General features: G+C 44.9%; 1 protein-coding gene across 5 annotated transcripts in view; it reads left to right on the forward strand.

Annotated features, from left to right (window-relative positions):
• HHAT (hedgehog acyltransferase) overlaps window positions 1-16,418 on the forward strand; it is a 357,633-nt gene that overhangs the window by 16,720 nt on the left and 324,495 nt on the right. For all 5 annotated transcript variants that reach the window (XR_016039577.1, XM_088845241.1, XM_055419017.2 and 2 more), the window contains exon 2: window positions 515-647. Coding sequence is in view for 4 of the 5 variants with exons in the window: in XM_055419017.2 (XP_055274992.2) it covers window positions 557-647 (91 nt within the window). In the remaining variant the exon portion in view is untranslated. The remainder of the gene's footprint in view (window positions 1-514; window positions 648-16,418) is intronic.

The raw sequence follows: 16,418 nt of genomic DNA on the forward strand, positions 1-16,418 counted from the left end.
TAAGGTGTGTGTAAGATGTGTATGTGTGATGTGTGTGTGTATGATATGTGTGTATGTATGATATGTGTGTGTGATGTGTGTGTGTGTTTGGTGTGTTTGATGTGTGTATGATGTGTGTGTGATTGTGTGTGTAAGGTGTGTGTAAGATGTGTATGTGTGATGTGTGTGTGTATGTATGATATGTGTGTGTGATGTGTGTGTGTGTTTGGTGTGTTTGATGTGTGTATGATGTGTGTGTGTGATTGTGTGTATAAGGTGTGTGTAAGATGTATATGTGTGATGTGTGTGTGTATGATATATGTGTATGTATGATATGTGTGTGTGATGTGTGTGTGTGTGAGAGATGTGACCAGGTGGGATGAGGTCACGGCAGTGGAGGTGTCACTGGGAGGAGGATTGTGTCTTGACGAGTGATGGTCCCTGGGAGAACAAGGGAACTAGCTGGCGATGGTGATGAGATGTCCTCTAGTGTATGTTTTTGGCTTATGGTTTTTATTTCTGTTTCTCTTCCTAGAAACTCTCAGCGTGGGCCACAGGACCCTTTGTCACAGGAGCAATGCTGCCATGGTGGGAACTGACCTTTTACCTGTTAGCTTCCGTAGGCTTCCACTTCTATTCTTTCTATGAAGTCTACAAAGTCTCCAGAGGTAAGGTCCCGATTTTTCTAAATTTGTGTCAGGAAAGCAAGGTGGGGGCGGGAGTGCTCAGAGGTGGAAGATTCAGGAAGACGGCCTCATGGGCGCGGGATGGCTTGAGCTCTGCTTTGCTTTCCCATTGTCTTGGACAGTTTCAATCGATGACCTGAGTCAGTGGAGGTTTCGACACTAATCTTGGATCTTCTCGATGATCCCGTGGCTGGTTCTCTGAAGCAGGAAGGTTTGGTTCGGTGGCCACTGAAGGCCGTGGAGGTGCTTTGCCTTGATAAATAATAGTAACCTCTTAAATTTCTCCCTCACCACTGCTCCTCTCGGACACATGGAGGCTGCCCACAGTGTCGGAAGCCCGGACTCCCTTCCTCTTCCTGTCCTGATGTCTGCCGTGCTTTTGTGCACATGTTGAAGAGGAACTGTTACCAAACCCTATCTTGGATCAAAGATCGCCATGTCACTTCTGCTCACACCAGTTGACCAGTGCCAATTCCCATGGCCCCAGCTGGTAGGCTGGGAACTATTGTGGTTAGCTCGGTGGCCATGTGCTACATAAAACTTCCCATACTGGGGAGGAATGGAAGAGAGCATTTTGGCGGGTCCTCGAGCGGTCTCTTCCATAGCCAAGGACAGTTTCCTAGAGGTGATGGTGAGCCTTGTCTTAAGGAAGAACAGAAGTCAGTTAAGTAGAGAGGAGGGCAGAGGCTCTGTGGACAGAGGTGGGTTTGCAGGCAAATGGACAGATGTGTGCCATGCCGCTGGGGTGTGAGGAAACACAGCCTGACCTGGGAACTCTGCACCGCTCGTTAGGGCTGGTGCTTGGAGGGAGAGGGCCAAGGGTTGAGCTTAGATCAAGGAGTGGGGATGGGTTGTGAATGACTCTGTGTATTCCTTTGGCTGAGGCTGCTGCTGCTGCTAATACACCACAGTCGAGTCTGAGTCTGTGCGACCCCATAGATGGCAGCCCATCAGGCTTCCCTGTCCCTGGGATTCTCCAGGCAAGAATACTGGAGTGGGTTGCCATTTCCTTCTCCAATGCAGGCATGCAGGCTAAGTCGCTTCAGTCATGTCCAACTCTGTGTGACCCTATGGACAGCAGCCCACCAGGCTCCTCTGTCCATGGGATTTTCTAGACAACAATGCTGGAGTCGGTCGCCATTTCCTTCTCCTTTGGCTGAGGAGTCTGGACTTTATCTTGAAGGTAGGAGAGTTTGCTGAAAGTAACTGTGCTTACTGAAAACAGCAAAGGTGGGTTGGGGAAGCACGGTTGGCAGTGCTGAGTTCTGCGTGTCTGCCTCCTCATGGATCCCTGGGATTGATTCGCATCGGCAGGCTCAGCCTTGCTCCCATTCTACACGTGTCCCGCTCAGAGCTGTGGGCTCGGTCGCAGAGACTGACCGTTGAAAGTAGATGAAGACGGTTGGGTCAAGGCCGCCCAAGAAGCTGCGTTCCCCTGCTGGAGGCTCTCAGCTCTCAGGGCCCATGTGCATGGAGCTCACCTGCTCCGTGTCAGGCACCGTTAGGTTCTTTCTGTGCCATGTCTCATTTCATCTTTAGGGCGGCCCTGTGAGATGTGGTGTATTACCTAGAAGACGGGCTTGGCTGCAGAAACACAGCCTCCGCAGTGACTGGAGGCAGGGCTGGTATGGTGTCTGGAGAGCATCCACGACCTTGGCTCCTTCAACCACGTTCCCCTGCCATCCTTGACATATGGTTCCCCCCTCATGATGTGAGGTGGCTGCTGCAGCTCAGTTGCCATCTTCACTTTTTTTTTCCCCAGCAGGAAGCATGAAAGGGATGGGGAAGACAGACCCTCTTTTCCAGAGCATGACCCTGAAAGTTCCTTTATCGTGCTCATCCAGGTACTACTGTTCCCTGGATGGCAGTTCTGTAGACATCCAACTGTCAGGGAAGCTAGGAAATGTAATCTTTGGTTGGGAGGCCATTCCCCCCATCCCGCCCCCAGCAGAACTGAAGGGGCTCTGTTATAGAAGAGGAAAGAAGGGATGGGTGTTAGCAGTTAGTCATCAGTCTTTTCCATAAATGGGGTATCTTTGTCATCCATTGTTACATAATAGATCGCCCTGAAGCTTTGCGATTTAAAACAACCTCCGCCGTTTGCTCTCACTCACTGTTCTGTGAGGTTTTTTCCCCTTTTAAATAGACTGTTTTTTTTTTTTTAGAGCAGTTTTAGGTTCACAGCAAAATTGGGCAGGAAATACAAAGAGCTTCTACGCACTGAGTGTCCCAGACAAGCACAGCCTCCCTGACTCCCAGCATCCTGCACCAGATTTGTTACAGTTAACAACCTGCGTTGATAGATCATTATCACCCAAAGCCCATAGTTTACAGTAGGGTTCATTCTTGGTGGCGTTCGTTCTGAGAGTTTTGAGAAATGTAAGTTACATGTTTGCATCATTATATCAATAATATCATACAGAGGAGTGGCACTGCCCTAAAAACCTTCTGTGCTCGGTCTGTTCATCCCTTCCTCCTCTTTAACCACTGGCAACCACTTATCCCTTTACCATCTTCATAGTTTCACCTATTTTCATTTAAAAAAACATTTTTTCTTTTTTTGCCACACCATGCGACTTGTGGGATCCTAGTTCCCTGACCAGGGACCAGAACCTGGGTCCTCTGCAGAGTCTTAACCAACTGGACTGCCAGGGAATTCCCCAATTTGACCTATTTCAAAATATCATATAGTTGGAATCTGAAATCGCGTCTTTCACTTAATATGCATTTAAGGTTCCTCCTTGACTTTTCACAGCTTGAGAGCTTATTCTTTTTAGTGATGAACAGTCTTCCATTGTCTGAACATAGTGATGAACAATATCCCATTGTCTGAATACTCATTCACTGATTTAAAAGCATCTTGTGGCCTCCTAGTTTTGGCAAGTATGAATAAAGCTGCTGTTAAATCCATATGAAGGTGTTTGTATGGACATTACAACACCCATTACTCCCTTTGGGTAAATACCGAGGAGCAGTGGCTGAATTGTACGTTAAGAGTGTGATTATTTTTTATGAGAAACTGCCAGTTTTCTTCCAAAGTAGCTATACATCATTTTGCATTCTCACCAAAAACGGGTTCCTGTTGCATCCTTGTGAGCATTTGGTGTTGTCAGTGTTTGAGATTTTGGCCATTGTAATATGTGTGTAGTGGTATCTCATTATTGTTTTAGTTTGCATTTTCCTGACAATGTGTACTGTGGAGCATATTTTCATATGCTTATTTGCCATCTGTATAATCCTTTGGTGAGCTGTCAGGTCAGGACTTCTGCCCATTTTAAAATCAAATTGTTCATTTTCTTATTGTTGATTTTCAGCAGTTTTTTTTGTATCTTTTAGATAATAATCCTTTATCAGATATCTCTTCTGCAGGTATTTTCTCCCACTCTGTGGCTTATCTTCTCATTCCCTTGACTGTGTCTTTCGCAGAGCAAACGTTTTTAACTTTAATGTGCCCAACTTATCAGTTTTTCCTTTCATGGATTATGGTGTTGCCTCTGAAAAGTGTATCTATGGTGTTTGATCTAAAAAGTAATTGCATACTCTGATGCTATCCTCTAGGAGTTTATAATTTTGTGTTTTAGGTCTATGATATCTGTTTGTGACATCCACTTGTGTGTGTCTGGATTCTCTTTTTTTTTTTGCATGTGGATGTTCACCACTTGTTGAAGAGATACTCCATTGTATTACCTTGGCTCATTTGTCATAAAGACTGGTTGGGTAAACTTATGTGGGTCTATTTCTGGGCTGTCTATTCTGTTGAGTGGATCTCTTTCTTATTTTACCAAAATACCAAACTGTCTTGCATATCATCAGTTCAGTAGCTCAGTCGTGTTCGACTCTCTGCGACCCCATGAATCACAGCACGCCAGGCCTCCCTGTCCATCACCAACTCCCGGAGTTCACTCAAACTCATGTCCACAGAGCCGGTGATGCCATCCAGCCGTCTCATTCTCTGTCGTCCCTGTCTCCTCCCGCCCCCAATCCCTCCCAGGATCAGAGTCTTTTCCAGTGAGTCAACTCGTCACATGAGGTGGCCAAAGTATTGGAGTTTCAGCTTTAGCATCAGTCCTTCCAATGAACACCCAGGACTGATCTCCTTTAGAATGGACTGGTTGGATCTCCTTGCAGTCCAAGGGACTCTCAAGAGTCTTCTCCAGCACCACAGTTCAAAAGCATCAATTCTTCGGTGATCAGCTTTCTTCACAGTCCAACTCTCACATCCATACATGACCATGGGAAAAACCATAGCCTTGACTAGACGGACCTTTGTTGCATATCATAGCTTTATAGTAAAGTCTTGAAGCTGGATTGTATTGGTCATTCAATTTTATTTTTCTCTTTCAATATTATGTTGTATATTCTGAGTCTTTTGCCTCTCCGTGTAAACTTTAGAATCTGTACCAAGAACACACCAAGTTTGTTGATATCTACAAAATAACTTGCTAGAATTTTGATTTGGGTTGCATTGACTATGTATAGGTCAAGTATGGAAGAACGGACACCTTGACAATATTGAGTCTTTCTATCCATGAGCATGAAATACATATATCTCTATTTATTTAGTTATTTGATTTCATTTGTCAGAGTTTTGTTATTTTCCTCATATAACACACATAGTTTGTTACTTAAATATTACATTTTTGAGGGTGCTGTTTTTAATTTCAAATTTTACTTGTTCATTGCTCATATAGAGTAAAGCGATTGATTTTTGTATATTAACCTTGTATCCTATAACCTTGTTACAATTGCTTATTAGTTCCAGGAGTTTTTAGGTTGATTCTTTGTTTTTTCTAGATAGACAATCATGTTATCTGCATACAAAGACAGTTTTATTTCTTCTTGACATTCTGCTTGCCTTCTATTTCATTTTCTTCTCCTTATTGCATTGGCAAGATTTCCAGTACCATGGTGAGAAGGAACATCCTTACTTTTTTCCTGATCTGAGCAGGAAAGCTTCTATCTACTCACCATTAAGTATGATGTTAGTAGGTTTTTGTAAATTTCTTTACCCGGTTAAGAAGGGTCCTCTCTTATTTCTAGTTTGCTGGGGGTTTTAAGTCCTAAATGTGTATTGCATTTTTTTTTTTTCAATGCTTTTTGTGCATCTACTGATATGATCATGTGGTTTTTCTTTAGCCTGTTGTGATGGATTTCATGGACTGATTTTCATGTCCTGGGAGACTTTGTTTTTAATAAATCTGGATTGGCCGTAGCTGGGCGACTCTTCTGCTTTGTGTATTGTTAGCTGGGCTGCAGTCATCTGGTGGCTGAGCTAGGCTGAAATACCCGATATGACTCACTCACACGATTGGGTATCAGTCAGAAGCTCAGCTGGAGGTTGTCAGCTGGAATGCCACAGTTCTCCGTACATGGTTCTCTCCATGTGGCTTTCCAGAAGGAGCATTGCGTGTGTATAAACCCAGAAGCTGCAGATCTCTCAGAACACAGCCTAGAAAGCTGTATATGTCACTTCTGCCTCATTTATTGGTCAAAGGAAATCTTAGGGCCAGTTTGGATTCAAGCAGAAAAAAAGACTATGGCTTTTTATGGCTGGAGCCATAGACGGGGAGAGAAGGGATTGATGGTGGTCATCTTTAGGAGCCTCCTTTGACCAATAAATGAGGCAGAAGTGACATATACAGCTTTCTAGGCTGTGTTCTGAGAGATCTGCAGCTCCTGGGTTTATACACACGCAACACTCCTTCTGGAAAGCCACATGGAGAACCATGTACGGAGAACTGTGGCATTCCAGCTGACAACCTCCAGCTGAGCTCCTGACTGATAGCCAATCGTGTGAGTGAGTGGGCTTCCCTGGTGGCTCAGAGGTTAACGCGTCTGCCTCCAATGCGGGAGACCCGGGTTCGATCCCTGGGTCGGGAAGATCCCCTGGGGAAGGAAACGGTAACCCACTCCAGTATTCTTGCCTGGAGAAGCCCATGGACGGAGAAGCCTGGTAGGCTACAGTCCACGGGGTCGCAAAGAGTCGGGCACGACTGAGCGACGGAGCAGAACCACAACAAGTATTGCAGTTCTTTACCCAAACAGGGATACCAGAGTTGACAAATATAACTTGTCCAAGGCCACACATCTGAAAAATGGTGGAACAGGTTTGTCCAACTCTAGACCCAATATTTTATTGTGTTCTGCCACTCATGTTTGTTGATAATTTAATTTCCTAAAGTGGCTTGCCTTACAGGGGAAGCTCGTTTATCCATTGTACAGTAAAACTTCGAACCTTAAGATTTCAACTCACTGGAATAAAACTTTTCCTTTCTCTGTGGTGAAAGCTACCGGAATGGAGGTGGGAAAGGACCCTTCTGTGGAGGGTATGAAACTTTTCTGCACCTCCGTTGATCCAGGGGCTGTCATCCTGTTTGACTTATTACTGACCACACCCTAGCCTGGGGCTTCTTTTATCTTTCATGCTTTTGTCTTTTAATGTCAGTGCCAAACTGTTCGGCTATTCCCAAGAAATGTCTTCCTCCTCTAATGCCTTTGTTCATGCAGCTCGCAGAAACCAGATCCCCCTGCCAAAGGGTGTTCAATGGTGCGATGTTGAGTCTTCTTGGCTCCATGTCTTACTGTCTAATTCAGCAAAAAGTGCTGCTTAACCCACATTATGGAAGTAGGTCCACTGGGGAAACTCTCTTCTATGGAGTATTTGTCTCTGAAGCAAATACAAGGCCTGACATTGACACTGACAAATTGCTCAGTCGTGTCTCTTTGTGACCCTATGGACTGTAGCCTACCAGGCTCCTCTGTCCATGGGATTTTCCAGGCAAGAGTCCCCGAGTGGGTTGCCATTTCCTTCTCCAAATACAGGGCCTGCTGCTGCTGCTGCTAAGTCACTTCAGTCGTGTCCGACTCTGTGTGACCCCATAGACAGAAGCCCACCAGGCTACCCCGTCCCTGGGATTCTCCAGGCAAGAACACTGGAGTGGGTTGCCATTTCCTAATACAGGGCCTAGAACACATTAAAAGCTTAAAGCTTATTTGTTAAGTGAAATGCCACCAGGGGACGTTTGCACGGCTGACTTCTCTGGGCACAGAGGTGGTGTCTAATTTACTGTTTTCTTCCCCATCAGCAGTTGCAGGGTTGGCCAACCATGAGGGACAGCATACTGATTTTAATAGCCCTAGTCAAATGGGATCTCTTGGTAAATCCACAGCAGGGACTGGACAGAACACACACACACCTCCTTCCTTCCAGCTCTACCAAAAGTCTACTTGGAGCATCTCAGAGTCATATGGAAGTGCTTGGGGGTGCTGGTAGGGGTGGGGAGGGTGGTGATGATCTGTGCCAGGTGACCTCTCCCCTGGTATTCTAGAGAATAGGGGCTCATCCAGACCTACTGCATTAAATTTGTGTCTTATGGTTTAGAATATGTAGAAATTACTTTTATGTCTCTCTGATTGCACTTAATTTGAGGAAAGCTACAGTGAGCCACGCAGTAACCTTGAAAAAATGAATGCCTCTGCCTAAGAGAGGGCCATGTAGTTTTGTTGTCCATATCAGCTTATTGCAGTTCTTGAGATGAAAACAGTTGAATTCTCATTGGGGAAAAACCATTGGTGGTAGGAGATTACCTGGAAAGGCATCTGGAAGGGAAAGTCTTAGCCTGCTGTTTCAGTTTACTGCCTATTGGTTTATACTCAAAATTTCCATTTCTTCTTGTGCCCCTTTTTGACATTTTGTAGCTTTCTAGAGATCTGTGCATTTTATGGAGGTTTTCAACTTGATTAGTATATGGTGGTTCATAATACTCATTAAATTTTTGTTTGCTTCTCTAGTTGGCTTTTCTCTCGTTATATTTTACTTATTTCCATCTTCTTCACTCCATCGCTCCCTGCCTCTCGTCTTCTCCCTCCCTCTTGTTTTGTTCCCTTTGATCAGTTGTGTTCAGTTCGTGTCCGACTCTTTGCCACCCCATGAATCACAGCACGCCAGGCCTCCCTGTCCATCACCAACTCCCGGAGTTCACTCAAACTCATGTCCATCGAGTCGGTGTGTTAGAGATCTTATTAATCCTTTCAGCTTTGGCTTTGTGAGGTTTCTCAGTTGTTTCTTTTTGTTGATTTCTGCCCTTATCTGATTATTCCCTTCCTTATTGTTTCTCTGGATTTGCTCTGTTCCTTCTCATTTCAGCTTCGTGAGTTGAATGCTGTTTATTTTGTGAGAAATCTGTTTGTACTCTTGTGTCTGATTGTTTTTCTCAGAAGGAGTTCCAGAAGAGGAATTGTAGAGTCCAACTACATGAAAAAGTTTTTAAGGTTCTTGGTAGATATACCCAGATTGTTCTCCAGGAATTCTTTGTCGATTAACACTCTTTCTGTTGGAGAATATCTGTCTTATTGTAGTCTCAGCCTTTATTCTTCAGTCCATCTCACATGTATTTGATATATGGTATGAAGAGTTGAATTATTTATTTTCCCACCTAGATAACTGAACACTATAAACTAAGTCTTTCTTTACTGAATTTTAATGCAATCCTGAGCATGTACTAAATTCTTGTATCTACTCAATTCTTTTATGTATACATACACACAGATGCACACACACAATCTGGGGGCTGTCTTTCCTGGGAGCTGTCTCTTCTGTTTCATTGACTTTTCAATCAGTTCTTACATCAGTACTGTGCTGTTTTAATTATTTTTGCATTTTGAATGGCTGAGTATCTGGTGGAGTGTTACCACGCTTTTTTCTTTATTTCCATTCTTTTCTTAGCTATTCTTACTGGTTTATTCTTCAAGATATGTGTTTGAAATTGTCAAGTTTGAAAAAAATGTCATTAGGGTTTTAATTAGATTACAGTAAACCTAGAAATTAATTTTTAAGTAATTTAAAATCTTGTAATATTGTGTCTTTTCATCAAGGAGTATGGTATTTTTTTCTCAAGGTTTCTCTTATTTCCCTTAGTAAAAATTCATGGTGTCTTCATAATAGGGACTGTTAAAATTCCTGTTAAGATTGTTTCTAAGTCTTTTTTTCCTTTTGTAATTGGGATGTTTTCTAGTTGTATTTTCTGTAATTTCTAGCTGATTATGTCTGGTCTGTAGTAAAGGTGTTTGTTTTGGTTTCTCTATTTTATGTTGCAACAGTTATTTAACTCTCTTAGTGTTTGACATTTATCATTTGATTCTCCTTATTTTTGTATTTAGATAATATCATCCATGATGTACTCTGCATATAAGTTAAATAAGCAGGGTGACAATATACAACCTTGACGTACTCCTTTTCCTATTTGGAACCAGTCTGTTGTTCCATGTACGGTTCTGACTGTTGCTTCCTGACCTGCATACAGGTTTCTCAAGAGGCAGGTCAGGTGCGGATGCTGATTGCAGCCATGAAATTTTTAAAAGACGCTTACTCCTTGGAAGGAAAGTTATGACCAACCTAGATAGTATATTAAAAAGCAGAGACATTACTTTGCCAACAAAGGTCCGTCTAGTCAAGGCTATGGTTTTTCCCGTGGTCATGTATGGATGTGAGAGCTGGACTGTGAAGAAGGCTGATCGCCAAAGAATTGATGCTTTTGAACTGTGGTGTTGGAGAAGACTCTTGAGAGTCCCTTGTACCGCAAGGAGATCCAACCAGTCCATTCTAAGGGAGATTGATCCTGGGTGTTCATCGGAAGGACTGATGCTAAAGCTGAAACTCCAATACTTTGGCTACCTCATGCGACGAGCTGACTCACTGGAAAAGAGTCTGATGCTGGGAGGGATTGGGGGCGGGAGGAGACGGGGACGACAGAGAATGAGATGGCTGGATGGCATCACCGACTTGATGGACATGAGTTTGCGTGAACTCCGGGATTTGGTGATGGACAGGGAGGCCTGGCGTGCTGTGATTCATGGGGTCGCAGAGAGTCGGACATGACTGAGCGACTGAGCTGAACTGAATATCATCCATACATAATGATAATGATTCTGCTTCATCTGGGCTTCCCTGATGGCTCAGCTGGTGAAGAATCCGCCTGCAATGCAGGAAACCCTGGTTCGATTCCTGGGTTGGGAAGATCCACTGGAGAAGGGATAGGCTACCCACTCCAGTATTCTGGCCTGGAGAACTCCCTGGACTGTATAGTCCATGGGGTCGCAAAGAATCGGACACCACTGAGCAACTTTCACTTTTTGCTTCATCTGTTATTACTTAACCAGGACTACTAGAACAATGCAGTGGTTGGAAAAGAATGCTATCCTTATTTTAATCCTTACTTTAATGAAACCCCTATGTTGCTTTCCTGTTAGTGATAACTGAATATGCTTTGCTCTGGATGGGGGGAAATCATGTTAAGGAATACTTCTAGCTCCCTTTTACTAAAATTTTAAGATAAGCAATATATGTTGAATTTTATCCATTTTTTAAAGTATTCAGATGATCACATAGTTTTCCTTTCTCAACCTATTGATATCACTTAAAGATTTTTCCAGTTTGGTTTATGTGGATTCCTACAACAAACCTACTGTGACGATGGTATTCTTAAATACACTGATTGTTTCCATGTTTAAAAAAATATTAATAATTTTGAAATAAGATTAGTTGGCCTACAGTTGTATTGTTTCATCTGCAGATTTCAATATCAGCATTTTGTTAACTTTTTGAAATGAATGAGGACGCTCCCCTTCTCATAATATGGAACGGCTTAAACAGTATCAGATTTTGATATTATTCACTTGTAAATTTGTCTAGCCATGAAGTTTCTTTTTAAGTAGATTCATTAAAAGCTTTTCAGTATCTTTCAGGATTCTTGGTATATTTAGGTTTTCTTCTCAAGTCAGTGGTATTTATATGTTTCAATTTCATTGACGTTTTCAAATGTACTAACATACGGTTGTATATTATATTCTTAGAATGTCTTGAATCCCACGTGTCTCATTTCTCTTGTTTTAGGAAATTTACCAAAGGTTTTGTCTTTTGATAGGTTGATTCTCTTTTTGAAGAACAAGCTCTTGGATTTATTTATAAATTCCACCATTTTTCTTTTGTCGGTGATGACTTTCTCACGAACAGCAGCTGTCTTAGGTCATTTGGCGTTACAGAGCCCAGGCTCACCTCTCATGGAATACCTGCCTTCCTGAAAAGTTGCAGTTAGAGACATTTTATAGAAGGAACTGTGCTTTTTATTGAGTTATTTCACAGATATTTTATTTTCATTTCTTTAATCTTCAGTGACAAGCAATTAACGTTTTTCCAGATAAACTCTGTGACACCAGGGAGCCCAGATATTTAAGCAAATATGGAACAAATTATTTGAATTACTGCCTCCAGTTTCTTTTCTTTCTTTTATATATATATATGTAATAGGTGGTTTGAAGTTCAGTTCAGTTCAGTCGCTCAGTCCTGTCCGACTCTTTGCAACCCCATGAATCACAGCACGCCAGGCCTCCCTGTCCATCACCAACTCCCGGAGTTCACTCAAACTCATGTCCATCGAGTCGGTAATGCCATCCAGCCATCTCATTCTCTGTCGTCCCCGTCTCCTCCTGCCCCCAATCCCTCCCAGCATCAGACTCTTTTCCAGTGAGTCAACTCGTCGCATGAGGTAGCCAAAGTATTGGAGTTTCAGCTTTAGCATCAGTCCTTCCAATGAACGCCCAGGATTGATCTCCTTTAGAATGGACTGGTTGGATCTCCTTGCAGTCCAAGGGGTTCTCAAGAGTCTTCTCCAGCCCCACAGTTCAAAAGCATCCATTCTTTGGCGATCAGCTTTCTTCACAGTCCAACTCTCACATCCATACATGACCACTGGAAAAACCATAGCCTTGACTGGACAGACCTTTGTTGGCAAAGTAATGTCTCTGCTTTTTAATATGCTATTTAGGTTGCTCATAACTTTCCTTCCAAGGAGTAAGCGTCTTTTAATTTCCTGGCTGCAAGGTGGTTTGAAAGTGGGATACAAATATAGTTGGGCGTATTCATCTTTGGGCTTTTGTTTGTTCCTTTGCACGCCTGTTCTTATCACTTGTCACTAATCCCAGCTTATGAGAAAAGGGTACAGCAACTGATTTATAGATGAATTCCTTCACGTTGTTCATTCAACACACAGACCTCTCGTGAAGGATGGGCTTTGCCAATCTGGAAGTAATTTTTGCCGCTTACTTTTGTGATTAGAGGAGTTTGGTTGCAAGACGGCTGGGTAGTTATCTGGGGCCCAGTTCAGGATGGGGATGAAGGCTACCAATCCTGTGTTTGAACAGGTGGCCTTGCCCTTGGAGCTGGGGAGCTCGCTGCCCATGCAGAGGGCCGCTAGGGGCCTTTCAGTCAGTACAGCCTTGTGGAAGGACCCAAGTGCCTAGGCCCTGCAGGAGGCAAGCCTGTCTAGATAGCCAGCATGGATAGGGGGTGTCATGACGCAGCTGAGGCTCCGAACCTGCCGCCTGGTAGGGCTCCATGTTATACTTGACCTTTGTTTTCTATGTGGCTTCCCTGCTGGCTCAGTGGTAAAGAATCTGCCTGCAATGCAGGAGACCCGGGTTCGATCCCTGGGTCGGGAAGATCTTCTGGAGGAGGGCATGGCAACCCACTGCAGTATTCTTGCCTGGAGAATCCCATGGACAGAGGAGCCTGGTGGAGTCCATGGTGGTCACAAAGAGTCGGACACGACTGGGCAGCTAACACTTTCCTGTGTTCCTCGTGGCCAGGGTCGAAATGGATCGTTGACTCCCCCTTCCTCCTGGGATGCTGGGTCTCCTGACCCACTCCTCCCTCTCAGGCCTACACCGGTGTTTCCTTCCTAAGCTGGTCCTGCGGGGCGGGGCTCCAGGGGGCCTGCAGAGAGTCTGCGTTCTTGGTGCCCGAGATAAACCTGTCGGTGACTCTGGACAGGGCGGGGCTGGAGGGCTTCTGCAGGCCCCCTCAGGGTTAGACTCCACAGCGCCTCACTCCTCAGGCCCCCGCTTCCTCAGCCGTCGCTCCGTGTTGGATCAAACACAAGGACATAGCTTATGGATTGCTCTTTGCTGGAGCGTCTCCATCTCAGGCTGGGACTCCTGCCTCTCCGGGAAGCCCTAAGGATTCCCATGCAAATCGCGTGCCTGGTGCCTGTGTGGATAGACCCCGGAATTCCTCAGGAGCTGTAGATGAGCTGCTGTCCGTGGTGGAGGTTTGAAGGTCATTTTTGTCCTATGTTGCTTTGCGTCCTATTTACACATATGATGCGTGTTTACTTGGGCTATTTTTAAGCCACTTTTTCGTCTCCCTGAGTGGGAACTGGCATAGAGGAGAGCAGGCCCTTGGAGAACCTCCTGGGAAAACTGGCTCGTCGCCCCTTGCCTGTGGGCGTGTCCGTGCGCACTTTGGAGAGCTGCTGCTGATGCTGCGTCACTTCAGTCGTGTCCGACTCTGTGTGACCCCACCGACGGCAGCCCACCAGGCTCCCCCGCCCCTGGGATTTTCTAGGCAGCTCACTGGTAAATTCGCGTGTCTTCAGAAGCCCTGCTCCCCTCTCCACTCTCACTCACTACCACAGTCTGCGGTAGCCACCAGCTTCCTAGAGGAAGGAAGAATCCCCAGGAGCTGATGGGAATTCCTCAAATGCTAGAAGCATTGGAAGGACAGATAAGCCACAACTGGGCGTGCTAGTCTCTAGCCGTGGCTCGTGTCAGATGAGGGGGTGTGTGTGTGTGTGTGTGTGCCTTTTACAACAATTAGAGATTACAGTCTCTAATTCCCCCTGCCCCACCCCAGAATTGATTTCCTATCAAACTGTTGATATAAAAGGGGTAGTTTAGTTAGAGGCTTTAAGTGAATGGTTTACACCAACCCGTAAAAATGCAGATCTTCTCAGAAGATGGAATGGGGCTTCCGTGTATGCTTTTGTCAGGCGGTGATTGGTGGCAGAGGGCTGGGGGAGAATCATAGAAGACTTAATATTGAGGACTCATCTGTCGAAAGGGCTTCATTTCTGCGCTCTCAGGCAGTTCTGTACAGCCTGAGAACTTTCTGAACAGCCTGTTCTGAACTTTGGGAAGTGGGACCAGGGCGTCTAGAAGAAAGGGCTGTCTCTGTTCACAGTCAGGCCTGTGTGGTGTGAAGAAAAATCACTCAGCCAAAGAAAGCTGGTTTCTGTTTGCAGTGTACTTTTGCTTAAAAGTGTGTGAAAGGGTTAGTGCTCAGTCGTGTCCGGCTCTTTGCAACCCCATGGACTGTAACCCGCCAGGCTCCTCTGTCCATGGAATTCTCCAGGCAAGAATACTGGAGTGGGTTGCCATGCCCTCCTCCAGAGGATCTTCCCAACCCAAGGATTGAACCCAGGTCTCCTACATTGCAGGCAGATTCTTTCCCATCTGAGCCATGAGGGAAGCCCTATGTGAGTTACGATGAAATCTCTTGCCCAGTGCGTGAGGATGTGGGGGTCCCTCACCTAAGAAGATAGAGAAGTTCTAAGGGCCATCGCTTTTCCAGGAAGAGCTCCTGCTGCAGCTTGTCAGCTCTCATTATCCTACGTCAGCTGAATTCTATAGCAGTGCATTTCAGCTGAGCAAGACAGTCTGGAGACAGTGATCACCAAAGTATCATAGATGGATTTACGTTGTAATGTATGTCATACAAAGTTTGTGTTGAGAAATCAGACAAGGATGAAAGTGAAGTCGCTCAGTCGTGTCCGACTCTTTGCGACCCCATAGACTGTAGTCTACCAGGCTCCTCTGCCCATGGGATTTTCCAGGCAATAGTACTGGAGTGGATTGCCATGACTGTAGGGTAAGGGAGTTAGAGAAGGCGAGGTTCGGGAAAAGAACGAGCCGGGCACGTTACAGGAACAGATCACTTTAATTAGGCGAGAAGGGGCCGCAGTCAGATTAGTGAGCTGCTGCACTAACCCAAGGAAAGAGTAAGTATGTATCGGCATATATGAGGAACTCTGCTGTCTTAAGAGAGGGCCTGTTCTTCTCCAAGGTAGTAAGGAGTAGTTATCTCTTAAATGGCTGGGGCAAGGAATTCTGGAGATTGGCCAGAGGCTCTACTGGCTGGGAGCTGGGCGTAATCAACCTTAATTTCCCTTTTTTTCTTCAGATGAGAGAGTTCTTTGTTTTGCATAGAATGATGGGGAGGACCCGGAGGGGAGTTTTAACTCCAGGCTATTTTGAGCCACGTTTCCTTCAGTGACTGGCAGGAATTCTCCAGAAGGGAGGATTTTGGTCTAGGACAATACTGTCATGGAGGTAGCCACAGGTGAGCTCCGGGGATGTGGCTGCTTCAGATTGAGATGTGCTTTAAGGATAACGTGTCAATGGAGTTTTGAAGAATTAGGAAGAAAAAGGAATGTGTAATTGTTCAGCGTTGATTCCATGTTGAAATAATGTTTGGATATAGTGGGATATGTAAGATATATTGAAATTAATTTCACCTTAAATTTTTGTCTTTTTCCCCTCTTTTTACGGTGTGGCGACTAAAAACGTTAAAATTATAAATATGTCTAGTGTAGCAGCCCACTCCAGTGTTCTTGCCTGGAGAATCCCAGAGACGGCGGAGCCTGGTGGGCTACCATCTATGGGGTCGCACAGAGTCGGACACGACTGAAGTGACTTAGCAGCAGCAGCAGCAGCAGCATTTCAGTTGGACAGTGGCAGGACAGGGTTTCATCTCGTCTCCTGTCCGCATACGATTCCTTTTTTCCCCACTAGAGGGCGCGTCTGGTGCTTCGCGCCGACACGTCAATGCTTTGGAATGTACCCTTAGAAGAAAAGAACTTCAGTTTTTTGCTTCGTTTCAGTTCTGCATAATTCTGATGTTTCTGGAGGTTGCACTTTGTC

Source organism: Moschus berezovskii, chromosome 17 (genome assembly GCF_049115385.1).
Source record: "Moschus berezovskii isolate FMDL1 chromosome 17, NW_MosBer_1.0, whole genome shotgun sequence".
Lineage (NCBI taxonomy): Eukaryota > Metazoa > Chordata > Mammalia > Artiodactyla > Moschidae > Moschus > Moschus berezovskii.